The sequence below is a fragment of the Rana temporaria genome, chromosome 6 (assembly GCF_905171775.1).
Source record: "Rana temporaria chromosome 6, aRanTem1.1, whole genome shotgun sequence".
In the NCBI taxonomy this organism is placed as follows: domain Eukaryota; kingdom Metazoa; phylum Chordata; class Amphibia; order Anura; family Ranidae; genus Rana; species Rana temporaria.
Window position 1 is genome coordinate 20,046,511 of NC_053494.1, and position 24,630 is coordinate 20,071,140.

Below are 24,630 nucleotides of genomic sequence, written 5' to 3' on the forward strand. Positions count from 1 at the left end.
CTGAGGTACTCCTCCTATGGGAGGGGGTTATATAGGGAGGGGCATTTCCTGTTTGAGATTGCCAGTGTCTATCACCTGAAGGTACTCCATATAACCCATATAGTAATGAATGCCGCTCTGTGTCCCGTGATGTACTCCAAGAAAAAGATTTTACAGGTAAGCTGTATTAAAAATCTCTTTTTTATTTAAAAATAAAAATAAATGTGCTTACTTACCTGCTCTGTGCAATGGTTTTGCACAGAGCAGCCCTGATCCTCTTCTTCTGGGGTGCCCCACTGGTGCTCTAGGCCCCTCATTTTCATAGGGTGCCCCCCTTTTCCCTGGGAGCACCCGTGCGGGCTCGCTCCCAAGTCTCGTCGCTGCATCCATTGACACAGACCTCAGGGCTCGGCCCCAACCCCCACTCCTTTGTCACTGGATTTGATTGACGGCTGCAGGAGCCAGTGGCAAAGGTTTCTTACCTTTAATGCATAGAATGCACTTTAAAGTGGTTGTAAACCTCAGACATGAAATATGATCAAAGAATATCCCTCTGTAGTGTGTACTTGTCTCAATCCAGAGCACTAAGTGTAATTTCTGTCTGCTACCTCATTCCTCTATCGGCATTAATCACTTATAACAAGTTTTCCTGACACCAAGAGAAAAAAAGTGACTGGGGAGTGACCTCCAGCTGATTGACAGCCTCAGATCTGTTCCTGTGTGCTGTATAAAGGGGGTTTCCCTTGTGTTTTTTTTTTTTTTTTTATTATTTTTTTTTTCTGGTTTTCTTTTTCCCCCTCGCCTTCCGTTCCCTCCAGTCGGCTCTCGGAGCACTCCTCTGAGCCCTGCAGAGTGTAACTTCAGCTCTCCACCCCTTGCTTTCTGACAGATCAGACAAGCTTTATAAATTCTGGCCTTAGAATGTGAGTGTAGGGAAGAGTGCAGATAAACGGGTACAACTTGTACAGGAGTATTTGTTTTATCTATGTATCACCTGAGGATAGTCCCTCCACTGATTTTTATATGGAATGGTTTACAACCACTTTGATGTCTCCTGTAGTGCTGTGGGGGTTGACGCATTAAACAGCAGAGCTCAGACACTCCTTGATGTGTCAGATGCAGAAGATTTTCCAGCAAAACTTATCTACTCAAGATGGTGACAGTTGGCAGCAGAACTGAGTATTAAATGGCTTTTTTTTTTGCATGGAATCTTAAAGTTGGAAAAGTCACTTTAACGGTTCTGTTTTTATAAGCTTGATCTGTTGGGTTCCCTAACCTCTTGTACCACTTTCACTAAATGCATTTCTTGTACCCTAGTGGAAATTGGAGCCCCCGTCAACTCGTGAAATGAACAATCCCTCTGCCCATTGGCTGTTAAATTCCAGACCCTGTGGTGCATTGATATTTTGGCATTTTGATGGTTGAAAATAAGGGGTGGAGCTAGCACAGAGGTCAAGGCTCCATGCACGGCCGTAGATTAGGACCTATAGGGACCTTTTAGGGTCACAGGTCATTGATTTGAGGCATTTCAGGCACTTGCAACCGCCACAGTGGCCTGTACTATTATTACCTTGGAAATATTTTATGTCACGTCGGTTCTTTTACGCATAATGGCAATAAAAGCATATACAGGATAGTCCATTACTTTTACCTTATGCCTCAAGTGGCTTTCTAAAGCTATTTAAATGTAATGTATATCTGTTCATACACCGACCGCTAAGTTGGCCATTTTGTCTTTTTGAGGCTGTAGCCCAGGTGACATGGCTCGCCAAATCATTAAGCATTTGTGACGAGGTTTAACATGATACCTTTTGTACACTTATGCCCAAGCCCTGTCCGTTGCTCCCAGTGATTTTCTTGAATTTTTTGAAGTGCTTCCATGGTTTTTTAATTTTTTTTATTCTGTCTGCCTGTACATGATCGGTTCCTTTTTTATATGAAGTCTAGCATTGCGTTTGAAACGGTGAACTAAAATTTGGAATGTGATGTGTTCATGACTTCAGCTGGAGGAACTGGGGTGTTCAGCCAAAGATCTGCTCAGCACTTGGATGGGATCCGTACATCTCTTAATCCTGGCGTCCACAAGTCAAGCTTTGGCCCGCTTGGACTTGCAGCATCTGGTGTGCAGATTCCCCTATGGAGCCGACTCCGCCCTGTAACTTATTATTCACTGTGGATCTGTACAGCCTCGATTTATGGCCCTTTTTTAAGAAATGTTTCTGTTCCATTCACTCTTCCAATTACCTCCTCCGCTTTGGCATGTTTTTATTCTCTGATGACCAGTTTAGACACTTGGAGAATTGTTAATTTATACGGTCAGCTCCCAGTAACTTCCTTTTATAGCACAGGTGTGTAACGTGGGGTCAGCTCTTGGTTGAAAGGTACTTGTCAAGTGTGTAAAACATTTCTTGGACACTCGAAGACTCCAAGTGACTGTGATTTGCATCCATCCCGGTTGATGGTCTTTTGCATAACTATTTCTGATTTATGCATATTTTTTTTTTTCCAACAGGTTGGTTGTTTTGACCCTTATAGCGATGACCCTCGGCTAGGCATCCAAAAAATCGCCCTCTGCAAGTACAGCGGCAAGCTGGTAGTGGCAGGAACTGCAGGACAGGTAAATGGAGATGCCTATAGCTTGTTTTATGATTGTATAGGAATCGTGCTGAAACCAGACACAACCCAGAGCTGTTTTATTTTGATTTCGAAAAATTTTAAATTGTCACATTAGCGTGCTTGTTGGCATTCACATTTGAATGGACTTTAACACCCAGTGGCCTGTTTTTTAAAGAATTGCAACACTCTGGATCATAGCGGAGTGGTCATTGGCGCCTTTGACCTGTGACTAGACCTGGCTTGTTTCTGTTGCTGGCTGATGATTGGCCAAGCATGCACTATGACCCGCATGCTTGGCCAATCGCAGCTTGCAAAAAACGGAGAGCCTTAATTGGCCAAAGCCAGGGTGGCTTTGGCCAATTATGACTCAGGGGTTTAGTACACGCCCCACACTATATAAGAGAGAAATTTACAGAGAGAGAGTGTCATTTTTTGCAGTTAGATCGAGTAGGCAGGCTAGTCAGTTATAGTTAGTGTGTAGAGGAGATGTATGCATCCCAGGTGTTTGTGTGTGTGTGTGTGTGTGTGTGTGTGTGTGTGTGTGTGTGTGTGTATATTTATACACTGTATTGAGTTTAGCTAGATCCGCTCTTTATAATATACTGGCAGGCAGGTGATTGTGCTCGCTGCAGTATTTTCACGTGGTGTACTGCCTGTGTCCTCTGCACAGTGTGCACCTAAAGCTACGTAAAGCTGGTGTTCTCATATTAATTCCTACAGGCAGAGATCTGCTTATATTAATACCACAGGCAGGAGATCATTCTGAAAGTATTTTCACATGGTGTACTGTCAGAGTCCTCTGCATAGTGTGCACCTAAAGCTACGTGGTGTGTGTACGGTCTGTGTCCGCATGCGCTCCAACTAGAGTATCTGGGAGGGGGTTGCAGTGTTATGGCACCAGTACCCGTGCCTAAGGCCCAATTTTTCTGCCCCTGTTCAACAGGGGCGTGTAATTACAATTCTTGATCTAATATTTCACAGCAGGGCGTTCAGCGCTCCACCAAGACTAACTGTGAGGGCTTACAGTGTTGTGGCCTCATTAGTGCCCACCAGTGCAGCCTCTTCAGCACACATCAGTAAAGGAGAAAAGTTGCCTGTTTTACAAAATTTTATTATACATTTTATTATAAATTTTTGGACTTTTTTGTCTAGCCAAAAAAAAAAAATCGCAGTGGTGATTAAAAACTACCAAAATAAATCCTCCATTTGTGTGGGGGGGGAAAATTATTTGGGTACACTGTAGCCTGAGTGCGCAGTTTGTCATTCAAAGTGTGACCGCATTGAAAGATGTAAATTGGCCTGGGCAGGAAGTGGGTTAAAGTGACCAGGAGACAAGTGGTTAAAGGTTCGTTTGTCTAAACCAAGTTTGTTATTTGTGTCCTTTTGCTTTTAATCCTATTTTATCACTTAGTATGTGTGATTTGTCTCTTCTAGGTGCTGATGATGGATCTGAGTGACGAGAAATCCGATCATATGATCAGCGTAGCAACCGTTGACCTCTTACAAGATCGGGAAGGCTTCACGTGGAAAGGCCATGACAGGCTGATCCCAAGAAACGGCTCCCTTTTCTTCCCTCCTGGTTTCCAGACCACCATATTGGTACAATGTATGCCCCCCGCTGCCGTCACAGCTGTCTGCCTACACTCAGAGTGGAATTTGGTGGCTTTTGGCACCAGTCACGGCTTTGGAATTTTTGACTACCACAGGAGGAGCTCAGTTCTGGCCAGGTGAATGCTTATGTATATTTTGAGGTTGGCTGGGAAACACAATGATGTGGATGGAGACCTCTGTGCATGTGATGGGTTTTGAGGGAGTTGGCAGCAAGTGGCATTTGCATCAAAAATGCCCATGAGAAGTGATTCTGCCTTAGTGACCACCCAGAAACGAAGGTAAAATCTTCTCAGCAAGGACAACAAAAGCTATAAAAAAACTGTCGGAGGTTTTCTTCCTTTCCCACTCCATCCAAAGCTTGAACTTTGACTCAATATGGCTTTAGGGCAGTTGGAAGAACCCATGTAAAATGGGCTTTACATTGTTGTGTATGAAAAGGCTTGTTTTAAAGCTGAAATCCAGGCAGATATAAAATGCCTAAATGAATGCAATTCTGTAATCAGAAATATTGAGGTTTTTTGTTTTGATGCAGGCAATGTAAGTGCCTAAATTTGACAAGGTATCAGGCTTTTTTTTTTTTCAGTCCCTGTAGACCAGTGCCCAGACTAGGAGAGGGAGAAGCCGCACAAAGAGGCATTCTGTTGCTCTGCAGCTAATATGTGCTAACAAAGAGCATGCTGATAGGCGGAGAAAGCAGAGTGAGATGGATGAGTTCATCAGTCAGCTGCTACTCCGTTCACTGTCTAGTCACAAGGCTGGGAGAGGGGCAAGACGTGTCTCCTAACTAAAGAACAAAAAAATCAGTTCTCCTGCCCTGCCAGACAGGACTGTGTTGTGTAAGGCCCTGTTCACATCTGGTGATTTTGGAAGTGGGGGTGGAATAATTTGCTGCGAGTCTACTGGTATCGTGGCAAAACGCGTGTTTGGGTGCCCTTTATTATTAATGGCAACTCAAACACGGTGCGGTTTTGCCTTTAATGTTGCTTGGCAAACCGCATTGTGCAAACCGCATTGCGCAGGAGCTTTTTTTTTCTTCTTGGCAACATTTTTAGGCAACAAACTTTGCAGGATGTTGTTGGCCGTGGGAAATCTGAACCTTGTTTGAGGTGCCATCTTTAAAAAAAATGGCACCCAAACACGTGGCGCGTTTATCCACAATTGCTGTGCAATTTGTAATTCCACATTGCCAAATCATCTCAGGACCAGCGTTTTAATTTTGGCAGCAAATTTCGATTTAGTTCCAGTCCTGGGCCTAAAATGGCATTTTAGTTTTAGTCCCATTTTTTAGTCTTCTGCAATTGTTTTTGTCGTATCTAGTGAACTTAATCTCCAGTACATTTTAGTCAACTAAAACTTATATTAGTTGTCCAATATCTAATGAGTGTAATTAAATTGTAATGCATTGGTTAAAATGTGTCTACAATTTCCAAACTCATTATATACTGCTGGAGGGAAAAACCTAATCTGTTATTTATGGTATTGAGGTATGAACATGCACTACAGACCAGTGTTTTGAAGTCGAATTTCGATTTGGTTTTAGTATTTTGACTAAAGTGGCATTTTAGTTTTAGTCCCTGTTGTTTGTTTTTTTTTTTTTTTTTTTTTTTTTTGTTCTCTCAATAGTTTTAGTCGTATTTTAGTCGACTAAAATAGTGTTCATTTAGTCAACTAAAATTTTATAAGATTAATCGACAAAATTAACACTGCTCATTACTGAGTAGACAGGAATACAAATCCTTTGGCTGGTAACACAACTCCCAACATATGAATTCAATCTGTCATTACCGATCGAAGGTTCAGCTTAAAATTGTCCCTATAGAATGTGTGCGTGACTACAATAGGGTTGTTCAGGCTTATGCAGAACAAGCGCTGATGTGTCAGTATTGGCATCCTGACTGATGTTGTATGTCCAGTACTGTGTAATAATATGTAGACTGCAGTACGTGCAGCTGGCTGTATTAGACGGCACAGCTCTGTGGCTTTGTCTTTCTCCTTCTCATTAAAAATGCATTGAGTGGTGTCTCGGTACCAGAGCTCGTCCCGGAGGTAAGGCTACATTGATCTGCGGAGTGGTTTTGCAGTGAAAGCTCTTTAGTCAGAAATGTTCCTGTGCGGTGTATAAGATATCCAGCCATGAATGGTTGTTGTGACTGGGATTCTCCCAAAAGACGAATAGCAGCCTGGTTGTAAAATTGGAACACACGCTGATTCAAACAAATCTGCTTCAATTAAAGGACATCTGAATGTAAATTACTTAAAGCTGAACTCCAGGCAGATATAAAAAATACAGTAAATGTAGTTATGTATTAATAAAAATAAATCGTTTACATTATATTTTTTTTCTCAAATAACTTTTTATTGAAAATAATTGCTTACAACATACAAAAGCATAGGATATAGCATGAGGGAAGATGTACAAAATAGGACACAAATCTGCGTACGTTACAGGCCTTCCAGCAATGAGAAGTATGGTTTGTCGTTGCACTGCTAAACAGTAGTAAGCACATACCCGAAGCTAAATCTGCTATATCATAGAGGCATACATTAAGATTCTGCAAAACGTTAAACCTGAAGTGAGTGACGGTGGTACTCACGGAAGAAAGGAGAAAAAGAAAAGGAGAAAAAAGAAGGGGGGATAGGAAAAAAGGGAGAGGGAGGTGTCATCGAATCAGCTTGTTTACCTGGTTATAGTGGGTCCTCCCGAAGGCGCCACGGCTCCCAGACAACCTCATGGGCCTCCAGCCTGTCCCGTATCCTGGCAGTCATTCTCTCCATCAGCTCCACATCCTTAACTCTAGCGTATAAAGCCTCAGGTGTGGGGGGGGGGAGCGATTTTTTTTCCAGTTGAGGGCTATGAGACATCGTGCAGCTGTGAGAATATGGCGCGTTAACTTTTTGTAGGGCTTGGGGACTCTCAGGGAAGACGGGCCTAATAGGAAGAATTTGGGGCACATGGGGACCTGCGTGTCCAAGAGACGGCCCAGCAGTTGTTGGACTGCGGTCCAGTATGGGGAGATCATCGGGCAGCTCCAATAGATGTGAAAGAGGGAGCCCCTATCTGTTTGACATCGCCAGCAGCGATCTGAGCTAGTGGGGTATATGGCGTGAAGTACGTCAGGGGTCATATACCAGAAGAAAAGTACTTTATATGCGTTCTCCTTGTACAGTGTACAAATGAACTCTTCGCCGCCTGGGACCATATTATCCGCCATGGCTCTGCGGAGATTACCTCATTAAGGGCTTTTTCCCACCGGATCATATAGGAGTGTTCACTCTGGGATTCTAATCGATGGGTGTTTAGTATCCTGTATATGTCGGAAATAAGGCCTTTCTGGGCTGATCCGGCCAGGATCAAAGTCTCAAAGGGCACTGGAGGGGAAAATTGCAGGTCAGGTGCTATGGATAGGGGTAGTGGCGAATTTGCAAATGGCTATAGAATACCTGCCGAGGGAGGTCGAATTTGGTTTGGAGGCTAGAGAAGGGCAGTAGTTTGCGTGCGAGAGGGTCCACTAGGGTCCCAAAATGAAACCGGTTCCGAGATGTCCACAGATGGGACATTTGGAGGGTGAAGGCTATCTGGCACCTTGAGGTTATACATAAATGAGGTCAAGAGCGAACGCTCCGAGGACAGGCCGAGCGGTCTCGACAGCCGATGCTAAAGACGTCTGAGCTGTGTCATAGATCCCAGCAACATTTACATTATTTTAAATGTAATATTCATGCGCTGACAGGAGAAAATGGCAGAAGGGCGACCCCAATTTGTTGTTACTTTTTCACTGTCTAGTCTTGGGCTGTGGGCAGGTTGGTGACTTGACTACACTGCTTAACCACTTCAATACAGGGCACTTGTACCCCCTTCCTGCCCAGGCCAATTTTCAGCTTTCAGTGCTCTTTCACTTTGACTGAGTAATTGTCATTCAAACAAAACGTTGATAATTTTTACACACAAATGGAGCTTTCTTTTGGTGGCTTTTAAGCACCACTGGGTGTTTTTTTTTTTTTTTTTGAGAGAAGTCAAAGAGTTCAAAAGTTTTGTTCATAAAATTGGGTCGGATTTATACTGCTACATATCTTTGGTAAAAATAACCCAAATTGGTGGATGTTATTTAGTCTTTGTGAAAGTTGGTTTACAAGCTATGGTGCCAATCATTGAAAATTGATCACACCTTATGAACTGATGGCCTATCATTTCCTGAGACCCTGAAATGTCAGGACGGTACAAATATCCCCCAAATGACCCATTTTTGAAAAGTAGACAGTCCAAGGTATTTAAAAGGCACGGCGAGTTTTTTTTTTGTAATTTTTTTTTTCCACAATTCTTCGGAAGATTTAAGAAATTATTTATTTTTACACAAAATTGTCATAAGTTATTTCTCACACACAGCATATGCATATTTCCAATTACACCCCAAAATACATTTTGCTGCTCCTCCTGAGAATGGTGATACCACATGTGTGAGACTTTCACATCCTGGCCACAGAGAGAGGTCCAACATGCAAGGAGCGCCATCAGGTGTTCTAGGAGCATAAATTACACATCGTTTCCTAACGACCTATCAATCTCTTGAAGGTCCTGGAGCACCAGGACAATGGATTTTCCCACAAAATTACCACATTTTGGAAAGTAAATGCCCGAACGTATATTTTATAAGTCTTTTGAACATGTCATTTTTTTCCACAAGTTTGTTGAAAATGTGGGGAAAAAAGAAAACGCCTTTTTTTTTTTTTTTGTTTTTTTTTACACACACAAAGTTGTCAATTTTATAAGGTATTTCGAACACACAGCATGTACATGGCAACAATCGCACCCCAAAATACATTCTGCTACTCATCCAGAGTATGGCAATACCACCTCATATATTCTATGAGGCATGGGCTGCAGATATGTACTCTGTACTCGGATGGGTTGAAGACAGGTACTCGGGGTAATCTGAGCTGCAGATAGGTACTCTGGTATTCTATAGGGCTAAAGACAGGTAATGGGCTGGAGACAGGTACTCTCCACGGCAGATAGGTACTCTGGGCTGGAAATAGGTATTTGGGTACTCAGATGGGCTGGTGACAGTGCCTCTTTATTACTGGGGGCAATCGGTGTGTTTTTACTTACTGTACTGTAAGAGGTAACTGGCTGTTACTGCTGTCTCCTCCTCACACATGATCAGTGTGTGAGGAGGAGGACCCGGTAACAACTGGTTACTGCAGCTTGTTTACATTCTGACCGGCTGTCATTGGGGCTTTTTACCCTGATTGAGGATGGGCAGTGTCCCGAGTGACACGCCTCATCAAGAATTGGAGGACGTCATAGGACGCCCGCTTGGAGGGAGGTGATGTTCCTGCCGGTGTCTTTTTACTATGGCCCGGAATGGGAAGTGGGTAAAGTGTTTCTTAACCCAGGAGCCTGCATTCACTAGATCTGGTCTCCCACAGTACACAGAACATGGAAATGCAATTATTTTAGTAAATATAAACTGCTAAATACCTTTTCTCATCAGCAGTATATAGCAGTCTTGTGACGTCTATCAGTGTCTGGTTAAAGCTTGTAGGAGGCGTTTTCATTCTCCTGACTGTCCTAATGAGGATGCAGGACCCCTGATCCTCTGTCTGGACAGTGCTGATTGGCCCTGTGCTGATCACATGCCCCCTCCCAAGAAAAAAACCTCTCTAGCAATGCACACCAAACTGAGCATGTGCAGAGTGACTCCAAAGGCTTCGGTCTCATCAGGAGATAGATTGGGGACAGTGAAAAAATGGGGTCGGAGAAGATAGGATCAAACAGCCATTTTTACACACCAGTTCGTATAACAAGCCTGGTTTACTGCATATACAGACTGATTTTACTGTTGCTTTAGTAACACTTTAACTGCAGCAGGGAAAGGTTAGCTTACCAAGCTGGTTAGCTGTAAATAACTCGGAACTGAATGAACAGAACTACAAATCCTTTGGCAAGTCAAACTCCTCTTATTTTTATATATTTCACCTGTTTTGCCTGGAGTTCAGCTTTAATGTGAGCTGTTATGAGTTTTTATGTAAAAGTCTGTATCGGGGAACAGTTTAAATGGATTACAGACCATTGAAGGACACAGGGAGTCTTTAACCTTTTGGGTTATATTGCTGCTTATGGGTTTGGACAGTAGCAAAAAAACCGTAGGCCAACTTGGGATAACTCCTCCCCCTTGTGACCATTGGAATGTTGGTAGTTTTTTTGTAATTGTGTGTGTGTTTGTGTGTGTGTGTGTGTGTGTGTGTGTTTTTTTTTTTTTTGTGTTTTAGTTTTTTTTAACGTCGGACTTCTCATTTCAGATGCACCCTTCACCCCAATGACTCCATGGCCATGGAGGGGCCCTTGTCCAGGGTTAAGTCTTTGAAGAAATCTCTCCGCCAGTCATTTCGCCGAATCCGAAAAAGCAGAGTATCTGGAAAGAAAAGGCCAAATACGGCGAGCCCCAACAGCCGGGTGAGCGTGCGTGTGTTGTGTGTGTTTTTTTTTTTGCTTGATGGGTTAGCCCATAGTGGTATGTTTCCTCCCTTAAAGCGGAGTTCCACCCAAAAATGGAACTTCCGCTTATCCCACTCCTCACCCCCTTACATGCCACATTTGGCATGTAATTTTTTTGGGGGGGGGAGTGGGGGTTTCAGGAGAAGGGGACTTCCTGTCCCACTTCCTCCTTCTGCCGAGGAAGGAGGAAGTGGGACAGGAAGCTTAATCGCCTTTTGGCAGCCCCTCCCTGTAGGCGATCGCCTAGGACACGTGACAGGTCCTAGGCGATCGCCTGTCCAATCAAACAGCGCAGTGCCGCTCGCGCATGCACAGTGGGTGCCCGGCCGTGAAGCCGAAAGCTGTCACGGCCGGGTGCCCACAGTGACAATGAAGACGCCGGCCGGGGAGGGGGGGAGAGGAGAGGAGCGGAGCCCCGGCCGGCGCGTTGCTGGAGCAGGTAAGTGTCTGTTTATTAAAAGCCAGCAGCTACACTTTTTGTAGCTGCTGACTTTTAATAAACATAAATATTGGCTGGAACTGCCCTTTAACCCAAAAAAACAGCAGCTGACAAGATGCATCTATACACCCGAGTGCATAACGGCACCAAAGGTTACACAACCCTGTATAAGAGACTAGTAGAGCCATTTAAAGAAGACTTGTTATATACTGTTGAAAAACGGGTTTGTGGTTCACAGTAACCTTTTCTGCGGCATGAAATTGAGCAATTTGATTAGTTGCTGCGGACAAATGTTCTGATCAGCTGTGTCTCTATTGAGGGTAATTGCTGCCACCTAGTGTTTACTTTTCTGTTTTTTTTTTTTTTTTACCACCAGCTGCAAGAGGCCAATGCCCATCTGGCAGAGCAGGTTGGCCCACATGATCTGGAGGTGACCCCAGTGCAGAGGAGGATTGAGCCACGTTCTGCCGACGATTCGCTGTCCGGTGTTGTGCGCTGCTTGTACTTCGCTGACACATTCTTACGGGATGGTATGAGCACTTTGCATAATTAGCATCTAAACTTCTTTTTTTTTTTTCTCTCTATGCACTAGCCTGAGCAATGTAAAGGCTTTATTTATATTTTGTTATTACATATGTACATGGTAGCAGCGATCTTTTCTTTACTACACTTGACCTCCCAGAAAATTCATCCCCCCATGACGGGCTTTTTTTGCTATATGGTACTGCATTACTTTAACTGACAATTGCATGGTCATGCAACGCTGTAGATAAATCAAATTTATGTCTTTTTTTTTTTTTTTCTCACAAATTTCTTTCTTTGGTTGCCGTTTGATCACCACTGGGGTTTTTCTTGTTTTTTTTAGCAAAAACATTATACAATAAAAAAAAAAAAAATATATATATATATATATAATATATATTTTACATACTTCCCAGCCTCCTAAAATCTCTTGCATTTCTTTGTAGTCAAAGGAAACTGCTGTGTGTGTGTGTGTGTGTGTGTGTGTGTGTGTTTTTTTTTTTTTAATAGATTGATTTAGAACTACAGCTGTTATCCGACTGGAATTACAGCTAGGTTATATTATAGGTCATGCAATTAGCATATATTTTGGATAACTGCTGTGATAAAGGAATAAGCCTCAAAAGGAGTCTGAATTTAGTCTGATTTGAATGTTTCTCTCACTGCATATCTGTGTCCTGTTTTTTTTCAGACATACTTTTGAAAGCGCTTGTTCATTTGATGTAGCAGTCTTTGATTAAGCACATCAGTCTTTGATTAAACACAAATTCTTTTTAGGCTCTGCTTTTTCTTTGAAAATAGAAGAAAAAATCAGCTGCACTCCAATGCTCTTCTTGTATCATTTTTAATAATCAGTGTGTTGACTGCATACGGTGAGGTTTCCAACCCAAAACCAGCCTTCCTTGATGTGTTTTAGCACTCCTGGCTTGCTCACAAGGATAAGGGCTAGCAAGCAAGGAGTAGTGAAACGCGTCGGAAGGCTGGTTTTGAGTTGGAGACATCCCTCTGTGCAGTGCACCGATTATTAAAAAATTATGCAACAAGAGCTAATTGGAGTGCAGCTGATTTTTTTATTTTTTTATTCCTATTTATAATGGTGTGGAGACACTGTGATGGCCGCCACCCAAGTTGTCCATGTGCAGGACAGACCAGTCTTGAATGGAAATATGGCTCTGTGTGTGTTTTTTGCTTTTATACTTTTTGCTATATTTTGACTATGCAGAATGATAATTTGGGGAAAAGTTGGTCCATTTTGCTGTAGACATTTGATGCAAGTTTGTTTCTGGAGCCTGTGAAGGAAAATTAAAAGCACTGTAATGTTGTGTGTAGCCCCTCACGTTGTTTTCTCGTTGCAGCTGTCCACCACGGGCCCACCTTGTGGGCTGGCACAAACTCTGGCTCCGTCTTTGCCTATGCCTTAGAAGTCCCTTCGCGGGAGAAGTTCTCGGAACGCTCAGCAGAGGCTGTGCTGGGCAAAGAAATTCAGCTTATGCATCGAGCTCCTGTTGTCTCCATAGCAGTCCTTGACGGACGGGGCAACCCTCTCCCAGAACCGTTTGAGGTGTCGCGTGATCTGGCCAAAGCACCTGACATGCAGGGAACACACTCTGTGCTGATTATTTCGGAGGAGCAGTTTAAGGTATTGCTTTTATAAAGCCAGTCCATACCTAGATGATACTTGTACACTAGATGTAGTTTGGGACCACCTATGTAAGCAGGTCCTTTAATACTAACCAACAATGTGCAGGGGCACTACAATTTCCATTGCCTCCTCCTTTATATTTGTTTACTGTAAAATTGTTTGAAGGATAGGTAGGCGTTTCCTTGCCCTGGGTGCAGTGGCGGCTGGTGCTCAAAATTTTTTGGGGGGGGGCGCAAATAAACACAAAAAAACAATTGCAGCCTCACTGTGCCCATCAGAGGCAGCCTCACTGTGCCCATCAGAGGCAGCCTCACTGTGCCCATCAGAGGCAGCCTCACTGTGCCCATCAGAGGCAGCCTCACTGTGCCCATCAGAGGCAGCCTCACTGTGCCCATCAGAGGCAGCGCCACTGTGCCCATCAGAGGCAGCGCCACTGTGCCCATCAGAGGCAGCGCCACTGTGCCCATCAGAGGCAGCGCCACTGTGCCCATCAGAGGCAGCGCCACTGTGCCCATCAGAGGCAGCGCCACTGTGCCCATCAGAGGCAGCGCCACTGTGCCCATCAGAGGCAGCGCCACTGTGCCCATCAGAGGCAGCGCCACTGTGCCCATCAGAGGCGTCGCCACTGTGCCCATCTGATCGTCGCCACTGTGCCCATCTGATCGTCGCCACTGTGCCCATCCCATCAATTGTCGCCACTGTGCCCATCCCATCAATTGTCGCCACTGTGCCCATCGCCTGGGCATCCCTATGGACGGGCCACCACTGCTTGGTGTCTCATACGCTAGGTATGCCATTGCTCTAGCTTATCTATCTAAAGCAAATCTGTCAGTTCTGGGTAGATTGGTCCTTTTGTAAAAAGAACTTCAGTTTAGAAACTGTTTCCAGAATGACTGGAATCTGGAATTTTCAGCTTCATACTTCAGAAGAGACCTTGCTTTCAAGGGCCTCCAAGAATTCCTGGATTGATGATACCATTCTGCATGAGCAGGTTAACCTTTGTGCTTTCCTCTGTGTACATGCAATAATCTTCTGCTGTCCTGAAACAATGGGTAGGGGTGGTCTTATGAAAAATGTTCAGCCAGTGTTTTTATCTACAGGGATTGTGAAGGAAGTGGCTAATATAAAAGCATTTCCATGTATCTGGCATGAAAATGTTTCAACTCTAAATGATGTGCTTCTGAAAAAACTGAAAATGAAACCTTTAAAGGGGTTGTAAAGGTTTGTTTTTTATTTTGTAAATGGGTTCCCTTAAGCTAGTGCATTGTTGGTTCACTTACCTTTTTCCTTCAATTTCCCTAAATGTTTTTTTTCTTTGTCTGTATTTCTCACTTCCTGTTCCTCCTCGGTAAGCTGTTCTGGCTGACTAACCCCCAGCCAGAACAGCTCGGATGATGGGGACAAGCTTACGGAGGAGGAACAGGAAGTGAGAAATTCAGACAAAGAAAAAAACATTTAGAAGGGACATGGAAGGAAAAGGTAAGTGAACCAACAATGCACTAGCTTAAAGGAACCTATTTAAAAAATAAAAAACAAAACTTTACAACCCCTTTTAAGGCATAAAGGAAATAGAGCCTGTATTGTATGCTCGGTTTTATTTTTTATCCAGCAGTAACTGTAGTGCTGGGACACCCTGTTGCTTGGTTTCCTGTAATCCGGTATTCTGGGAACACCAATCGCTGAGCTGTGTGAATGTACAGAGCTCCCATGCTATCTCATGGAGCTGGAATAACTTGGTCATGTGACAACCTGTAATTTTCTGTATGTGCGTTTTGAAGTAACTGTAGATCAACAAGATGACCTGCAAAGTTTTATTTCAGATTTTACAGATGGTAAAACTTTTTTTTTTTTTTTTTTTCTGTCCAGCTGTTCACTTTGCCCAAGGTTGGTGCCAAAACAAAATTTAAGCTGACCGCCCATGAAGGCTGCCGAGTGAGGAAAGTGGCACTTGTAAATTTCACCAGCGCTGCATCTGATGATTATTCAGAGAACTGCCTGGCGTGTCTCACCAACCTGGGAGATATTCACGCGTTCAGTGTTCCCGGGCTGCGGCCGCAGGTGCGCTATGACTGCATTCGCAAGGAGGACATCAGCGGCATTGCGTCATGTGTATTCACAAAGTATGGGCAAGGTAAGGCTAAGCTGAGCTAATGCATATCCCATAGCAATAGTGCACAGACACTTGGATCTGTAGGATTCTAGAATAATGACAGAATGAACATTTAAAGGAACGGGGGGAATCTCGGGTCGAAGGATGAGGAGAATCTTTGAACAATCGCACACGAAGGACTTGTTCTACAAACTGTGTAGTAGAACTGTGCAGAAAAATGTAGCTTGGTCAACATGGTATTAACAAGCCCAGAGGAAAGCCTTGGAACAATGGCACACCAAGGTTGACCATACATGAGTCTTTTTTTTTTTTTCGTTCAACCAGCAGGTTGAACAAAAGACTTGATTCCTCCATTCACATACTCTGTGGGGCAGATTTTCTTAAAACTGGAGAGTGCAGAATCTGGTGCAGCTCTGCATAGAAACCAATCGGCTTCCAGGGTTTATTGTCAAAGCTTATTTGAACAAGATGAAGTTAGAAGCCGATTTAGCTACCATGCACAGCCGCACCAGATTCTGAGTCCTCCAGTTTTAAGAAATCTCCCCCAGTGTTGATGGAGGAATTCCTCCTGCTCTGCTTTTGTATTCTGACAGCGGGAAGACTTCTGTCAGAATACCCTGATCAGCACCACAAATGCTGATTGAGAGGCAATTTTCCAACAGGCTGGTTGTACACAAGTCCATCAATCAACTTGTGTTTAGCCAGCCTGCCCATACATGAATTTAAATTTGGCTGAACTGGCTGCATTTCGATTCATGTTTGGCCAGCTTAACACTTGGCAGAATTGTAGTTGGGGAACAATGACACACCAACAATTGAAGAATGGGAAGTCCTTGAAACAATAGTTCACTAACCTTTTGAAGGATGCAAAAGCTCTTGGAACAATGGCATACTTACACTCAAAGGAGGGTCTCCAAATCGAGGCACACTAAAACTTAGGGGACGTCTCGAAACAAAGGCTTGCTAAAGCCTCGTACACACTAAGTTTTTCATTTAATATGCAACGTCGGTACAGCGATCTCCCTGCTGTGCTATTGTATGACACTAGGGATCATTGTGTCTATTGACACCAATCTTGGAGGTTAATTTTTCCCCTGACAAAAATGCTGGGGTTATTATTGCACTTGTTGACATCAATGCTGGAACTTATTGTACGCCCAAATTCTTCAGTGTGCATTGCGAAATGCGGAAAAAAAAAAATGTTGACGTATAAAAATGCGCTGCTGTTATTCAGCCTTCTGGAAGTGTTGGGGCCACATTTGAGTCCTATATTTGTTCATATTGACCACTACTGATTAGTAAGGATGAGCTCTGGCGTGTTCGCATGCTACACGTGCAGAGCCCGCCAGGAAGTGTGCACGGCGCTGCGCTAATCGCAGCCAGGGAGACATTTCCCGATCTGCAGCCGAGCATCGGGGCAATGTCTCCCTGGCTGTGATTGGCGCAGCGCGGTGCACACTTCCTGGTGGGCTCTGCACGTGTAGCATGCGAACACGCCAGAGCTCATCCTTACTGATTAGAATCTATCCTATCCCATCCATCTATCCCATCCATCTATCCCATCCATCTATCCCATCCATCTATCCCATCCATCTATCCCATCCATCTATCCCATCCATCTATCCCATCCATCTATCCCATCCATCTATCCCATCCATCTATCCCATCCATCTATCCCATCCATCTATCCCATCCATCTATCCCATCCATCTATCCCATCCATCTCCTACAAACAGTAAGAAACACTGAAAGACCTTTTTTATACCTCTTCCTTGCAGGGTTTTACCTAATCTCCCCATCAGAATTTGAACGGTTTTCGCTCAGTGCCAAGAACATCACAGAGCCGGTGTGTTTGGTAGAGTTTGATAGGCCCCATGATCCTGGGTACCTCAGGTGAGGTGTTTGTTTTATGTCTAGACATCCTGTGTTGCGTTAGTCTGAATGCTTTGCATCACTATATATTTGCGCTGACCTTTATTGTGTTACATATACTATATTACAGCAATAAAGACACTTTATCAAAAACCAACCAAGCCAATGGCACTCACATCCCCCGAGAGTGTGATGGAAACCAGCCGGTGACTGAAGGTAAGGGAGGCTGCGGGTACAATGCTGCTGTACAGAAATTTGGAGATGGAATTTTGAACTTCTGCAAAGTGATGTACCTCCATCCCTCATAATTAAATGTGAAAGGATTTAACTGCCCATGGGACTTTACCGTGGTACATCAGCAACAAACAATACAAGTTAAAGCAGGATTTCTCAACCAGGGTTCCTCCAGAGGTTGTTTGAGGTTCCTTGAGCAATTTCTGCCTCAAGTTCCCACTCGCACCATTGATCTTTTCAAATATCTGTAAAGCCCCACGCATGGGGGGGGGGTTTGAACAAAAAAGCAAATTTCCAGTATTCATTGTCATTACAGTTGGCGGTCATGGTGACATGGCAGTTTTAGAATTCCATATCTATCCAGTTCCATTACGTTTTAAAGATCATTTCAGGAAACCCTCCTGCAATAAACTTATGAACCGAAGACAAAGACAAAGGTAATTAGCCTGACAAACTTGCACCACCGAAGCCTGGTATCTCATTGCCCAGGAGACACCAACACTTCTAGAATGAGCCGTCATCGCAAATGCCAGAATTTTGCTTTTTAGACCCCAAGCCCGAGAAGTAGGCTGCTGGGTTCAATGAGAATTGGTAGATTGGAAGCTACATGACCCTTACTTGGGTCTAAGACCGTAGCTAAAAACTGAGGGGATTTTCTGTCATCATTTTTTTTGCCTCTGTCACGTCACCTGAAAGTGCCAGCATAGTCCCCTATTAAAGCGGTAGTAAACCACTGGGTGTTTTTTGTTTTTTTTCTCTGACCTGAAAGGTAATGTCATATGTGCTAGTATACATCTCAAAAAACTAGCACATTATGTAAAACGTACCTGAAAATGAAGCATTCCAGCAATGCACTGTCTCCAGTCTTCCTTCCGGGTCTGCGGACTCGGCTGTGTGACTGGCCGGCGTTGCGATGACGTCGCTCCCACGCATGCACGGGGAAGCCACCATTTACGTGAACAAGACGGCTGTTGCTTCAGAGCGCATGCGCCGGTGACATCGGCTGCACATACACTAAATCTCTTCTAAACGGTGCTAGTTTAGGAGTTATTTACAGTACTTATAGGTAATTCTTATTATATGCTTGGCTGTAGGTACAAGTCAGAGATGGGAGTTTACTCCCAATTTAATGGATATTTATTCCTTGTGTCCTGGGATGTACAACAAAGAAATAGTTGGGATGTAAAACAAAAAGTGTAAAGTATTCTGATTGATGTGGGCAATGTAAAAGACTGAATCCTTTCTTGCAGGAAATACATTTGAGCACATAGCTGCCTTTTCACCCAACCCCCTGGACTCCCCCCTGAACAGTACAGACACTACATTGGACACTACTGGGGACATGACTGTGGAGGACGTCCGGGATATGCTGGGGTGAGCTACTCACAATGGTGTCCTTGCACGCCATTTAAAACTGACCTATTTTGTGTGTTTTATTTTGACTCGTGCACTGCTTTGTAAAGGAAATGTGAAAAATAGTTTGTTAGTAAAAATAAAGTGACCCAGAAAGCGATGTCCGACAATCACTTCTGAGTCAGCCTCTCGGTGTCCCCAGCTAGCTTATCTAGGAAGGGATGTTTTGCAATGCCATCTGCATTGCAAAACATTCAGTGGAGCCCAGAGGAGACATGCATGGAAAAGACTTTGCATGTCTCATTAAAGACAACCTGTCACCTTAAACATCACATAGGGACTTCATGGTCCCCTATTATAGTGGTTCTCAACCTCAGTCCTCAAGTACCCCCAACAGGCCATGTTTTGGGGATTTCTTTTGGATACAATAGCTGTCCAAAATACCAATCCACCTGTACAAGATAAAGGAAAACCTGCAAACATGACGTGTTGCAAGTACAGGAGGACTGAGGTTGAGAACCACTACCCCATTTGATGTGGGGGGGGGGGGAGAGAAATTTTGTATTTTATTTTTTTTGTATTTTGTTTTATGCCATTGTCCCATTGTCCCACTGCCACTCTGAGAATAGAAGGCCTTTATTGTCACTGTCAGAATAACAAGTACTACGAAATTATACTTTTAAAAAACGCACATAAATGGAACACTTTAATCTATAATAACTCCTGCAGAAAATACATTTAAACCTTCACACATTAAACTAAGACAATGCAATCTTCTGTTAATACACAAAACCCATAACCGGCTTTGACTTTACTGATTTATTAGATTTCATTTTTGCATTTCTAGCCTTCGGGAAGAAGCTGCCCATAAATCTATTTTTCCTCCCCTAATGTACCTGAGGCACCTGCCTGGTGGCAATAGTTCAATTAAGTGATGACCAGGATGAGATGAATCCTTGAGTCTCTCCGCTCTACAGAGACGGCAGGAATTCTAAAATTCGGCACACCAACACACTCTCTCTATTATTATTATTATTATTATTATTATTATTATTATTATTATTATTATTATTATTATTATTTAGTTACTTGTATAGCGCCGTCAATTTTACGCAGCGCTTTACATTCACATCAGTCCCTACCCTCAAGGAGCTTACAATCTAAGGTCCCTTAACTCACATTCATATACTGTCTTTGAACTGTAGGAGGAAACCGGAGTACCCAGAGGAAACCTGCACAGGGAGAACATGCAAACTCAATTGATGAATGATATTTACTAAACCACTTTTCCTTAGCAATAGCAGAAAATCAAGTCCATTATTGTGTTTTTTTTATTTATTTTTTTAATAATGACTCTCAATTTTGTAGCAGCTACAGAACCCCTTGGCCTTTTGTGTTACTAAGAAAAGCGATTGAGTCAATAGAAGGTCACAGTGAAACAGTCACTGACCAATTGGCCTTTGAAATGTTTGGAGCTACAGAATTGCCAACGCCATTACTCACGTTATACAATACAGCTGATATCCACCATGCCCAGGGCTTCATAGAGAATCCATGTAATCAGCAGCTCCTGCATTCAGCTCCAAACTGCCAGATAAAATGAACCGAGAGATCTGTAGCTGCTACTGAGTTGCTAGTATGACATGGACCTTACCTTTTGGACTTGGCCATGAAATCAGGGGATGTCCGGTCCCAATGACAAACCACTGCCTTTCTGCCATCCAGTGAAAATGCCTTTACTGCCCTTACGGACCAGTCATGCAGTCTCTAGTCGGTGGCAAAGAAATCGGGGGGGACTTTTTCCTTTTATCACTTTTACAATTGTTCTTTCTAGATCCAATGAAGAATCTGAGAAAAACATGAAGAATTCAGCAGACGAGCCTCGATTACCAGAGATGCTAATTAAATGAGGTGAGCGGCGCCCTTGGAACGTACACCCACCTGCACTCACCTGTTGATAGTTATTTTGCGCTATATAATGTGTTGGTTAGTTTTTTTGCAAACTTGGTTTTCCCTACATCTAGTGTAGGGGTCTCCAAGATTTCCAAACAAAGACAGTTTACTGTCCTTCAGACTATTGGAGGGTCAGATTGTGGTTAATGGCAATAGAAAATGGCGGGGGGAAGGACGAAAAGGAAAATTGGACAACGTTGCATGTTCTCATTCCTTCAAAATGGTTACCTGAGTTTAGATAAAAATGTAGTGCGTCCCTTATTTTTCTAAGTGTATGTATTTGATTATATGTTGATTGTAGGGGACGGAAGCCCCAAACTGTTCCCCCCCCCCCCTTACTTTTTTTTATTTTATAATACATAAAATAATAAAGCACAGAATGAATAAGCCCATAATGTTCACAAGAGGGATATATCCCTCTCATCTTTCCAAATCCCTCACTGTTCACTTGCTGCCACCCCCCCCTTTTTTTTTCTTTTTTTACACCGATCAAAAATCAAATAAAGCATATAATACTCACATTTCTCAATTTCCCACTGTTCATTTACTCTTTTCCCCCCTTTTTTATTTTTTTAATTTCCTTCTCCCAGAGGGTGTGTCGGGGGAAGCAGATTGAGGCCGGCTTCACACCTATGCAAATTGGTTGCGGCTTAAACCGCATCCAATTCGCATAACATTATAAAATACATTGATTTCAATGAGGCTGGTTCACATATGTGCGATGCATTCGCACTGCGCATTGCCGAAAAAAACGTTGCCGTGTGGCTCAGGTGCAAATTCAGGCCCATTATCTTCTATAGGCAGGCATCTGATTCGCAGATGTGTTAATTTCTCTTCAGGATTTCTCTCATTCACCTCAATACACTTCCCCCCCTCCCCTCTCCCAGGTCTCCAAATTCGCAGCTAAAACGGAGATGATCTGCTAAACAGTTCTCTTATCTCTCTGCAGAGATAACAGAGCTGAAATTTGCACCGCACAAGTGTGAATCCGGCCTCAAACATCAGGGGCCTCCTATAAGCTGTGTGATAATACTGTTATGTTTTGGTTGCCATTTGTAAATAAAATAATAAATTGTTAATAAAAGATGAATTATTGAAAAAAAGGAAATGCCGGGGGTGAAATGATCACATAAAGCCTATGGGCAGTCTGAAGTATTGGTATTTAATATGAAGGATGTCAGTGGGAAGATTAGTACGCCCCCCCCCCCGTCATTGGGAAGATTAGTACCCCCCATCATTGGCGTCAGTGGGAAGATTAGTACCCCTCCCCGTCATTGGGAAGATTAGTACCCCTCCCCGTCATTGGGAAGATTAGTACCCCTCCCCGTCATTGGGAAGATTAGTACCCCTCCCCGTCATTGGGAAGATTAGTACCCCTCCCCGTGATTGGGAAGATTAGTACCCCCCCCATCATTGGCGTCGGTGGGAAGATTGGTACCCCCCCCCCCCAGTCATTGGCGTTGGTGGGAAGATTAGTACCCCCCCCCCCCAGTCATTGGCGTTGGTGGGAAGATTAGTACCCCCCCCCCCCCCGTCATTGGCGTTGGTGGGAAGATTAGTACCCCCCCCCCCCCGTCATTGGCGTCGGTGGGATGATTAGTACCCCCCCCCGTCATTGGCGTCATTGGGAAGAGTAGTGCCCCCGTCATTGGGAAGAGTAGTGCCCCCGTCATTGGGAAGAGTAGTGCCCCCGTCATTGGGAAGAGTAGTGCCCCCGTCATTGGGAAGAGTAGTGCCCCCGTCATTGGGAAGAGTAGTGCCCCCGTCATTGGGAAGAGTAGTGCCCCCGTCATTGGGAAGAGTAGTGCCCCCGTCATTGGGAAGAGTAGTGCCCCCGTCATTGGGAAGAGTAGTGCCCCCGTCATTGGGAAGAGTAGTGCCCCCGTCATTGGGAAGAGTAGTGCCCCCGTCATTGGGAAGAGTAGTGCCCCCGTCATTGGGAAGAGTAGTGCCCCCGTCATTGGGAAGAGTAGTGCCCCCGTCATTGGGAAGAGTAGTGCCCCCGTCATTGGGAAGAGTAGTGCCCCCGTCATTGGGAAGAGTAGTGCCCCCGTCATTGGCGTCGGTGGGAAGAGTAGGGGGAAGAATAGTGCCTTTGTATCAGTGGGATGAATAGTGCCCTAAAGGCAAGCAGGGGGCCACATCGCTCCCATGGGCGGCAGGTTGGCAGGCCACTGATCTAGTGCAAAGACCCTGGATCAGTAAACATTATAGATTGTGACTTTTAGCACCATCTAGTGGCAGATCATTAAACGGCAGCATCATGGGATTCATACTTTGTGTTTTTATAATGTGAACCTACCTTACAAAATGTTGTTTTTTAAGCTGTATATTTTTTTTAATTAATTTATTTTCTTCCCTGTGCAGGTTCTTCCTTTTTTGGCCTTTTTGTTTCATCACTTTTTTATTAATACGCATGATTGATTCTGAGCAATGCCATTTAATAAACTTTGAAACTCATTTTTGCCACCAGAGGACATAAGGCAGCTGATTATCCAATCACGTCTGGCTCCCCCCAGTACATCAGCAGCAGCAACAACAGACAAAGCGGCTTCAGCCAAGTTTTATGGCTTCCAATTTACGGATGACCCCCTCCTGATCCCTGAGAAGGGGCATGCCTGCTTTCCTCACCGCATGAGACAATATCCAGCTTGTTCCATATAAACACTTCACCTCTGAATGACCGTAGCTCTAACCTTGCTGCATGAATATTCCTGCATACAATGTAGTCACCAGAGTGGAGCCAGACCAAAAAGATAGGGGGGACAAACTGGCCTTGCACCCCTATATGTTCTACTGGAGAAGACCAATGTAACATTTCATGACTGGACAACACGACAGTATTTAAGAGGCTCTGTGAGGTTTTTAATTCTTTCTCCTTGTCACGGACTTCCTGTTACTCGTCTTGAGTTATGCCGCCATCCCTGGCTGCCAGACTGACGCCATTTTGGATTTACAACTCTTTATACACAGTACCTTTTTTTTTTCTCTGAATAGGATTTGCTGCTCTAACCTCCGCAATCTTTTAAAGAAAAGGCTAAATATCTTGCACATTTAACGTTTTTTTTTTTTTTTTTTCTGCATCTGTTTTTTAATGATAGAAAGGGCCTCTTATCCAGCAATAACCTTCTTGTTTGACCGCATGTAAAGGGAGCCTGCTTCAACCCCTTTAGAACATTCCTTCCCCAATCGCCGCGCTTCTCAACGACCAAAGTCTGATCAGATTCCAGCTGTGACATCAACGTGAATGTGAATTTAAGGCCCGTACATTAGCGGGCCACCAATAGAACCGTCAAAGCCACGGACTGCGAATTGTACACGACTGTGAGTTTTTGATCCCTTGCAGCATTTCAGGGGTTAAACAGATTTTTTTTTTTTTTTTTTTCTCTTTGATCATTGCGTGACTTAGATCTATTTTTATATGCCTTGCCTTCCATTTCTAAGGCTATTTTTGGTACTGCTATTTTCTGTGAATCTACTACAGTTTATATTAAGGGGTAGGTAGACCGAGAGACGGGGAAGGCTCGGGCCACTCGCGGCTCTTTCGATGTGGCTTACCGTCCCGCCGTTGGTTTTATGGACTTGGGCGTACCGGGACGGGGTGGGCAAAGAAGTGCCAGAGAGCTGAAGGGTGCCAGCCCCTGAGCCGGAGAAGATTTTGCTAACCATATTGTTGTCATGAACAAGATTATCTTTAAATGATCCAGTTTACATGGATTTTATTTTTCAGTTTAGTTTAATCTTATTTCACTTTTTTTTTTGTTTAGATATAAAAGTGTTTTATTAAAAAAAAAATAAAGATA

The 24,630-nt window shown here is 43.8% G+C and overlaps 1 protein-coding gene across 3 annotated transcripts in view; it reads left to right on the forward strand.

The window, feature by feature from the left end:
- The window catches only part of LLGL1 (LLGL scribble cell polarity complex component 1), a 116,017-nt gene extending 91,387 nt beyond the window's left edge, over positions 1 to 24,630 (forward strand). For all 3 annotated transcript variants that reach the window (XM_040356411.1, XM_040356412.1, XM_040356413.1), the window contains exons 13-23: positions 2,492 to 2,596; positions 4,030 to 4,322; positions 10,507 to 10,660; positions 11,518 to 11,671; positions 13,019 to 13,302; positions 15,172 to 15,436; positions 17,194 to 17,308; positions 17,418 to 17,503; positions 18,772 to 18,895; positions 20,709 to 20,785; positions 23,195 to 24,630. In XM_040356411.1, coding sequence (XP_040212345.1) covers positions 2,492 to 2,596; positions 4,030 to 4,322; positions 10,507 to 10,660; positions 11,518 to 11,671; positions 13,019 to 13,302; positions 15,172 to 15,436; positions 17,194 to 17,308; positions 17,418 to 17,503; positions 18,772 to 18,895; positions 20,709 to 20,784 — 1,656 coding nt within the window. In that variant the 3' untranslated portion in view covers position 20,785; positions 23,195 to 24,630. The remainder of the gene's footprint in view (positions 1 to 2,491; positions 2,597 to 4,029; positions 4,323 to 10,506; positions 10,661 to 11,517; positions 11,672 to 13,018; positions 13,303 to 15,171; positions 15,437 to 17,193; positions 17,309 to 17,417; positions 17,504 to 18,771; positions 18,896 to 20,708; positions 20,786 to 23,194) is intronic.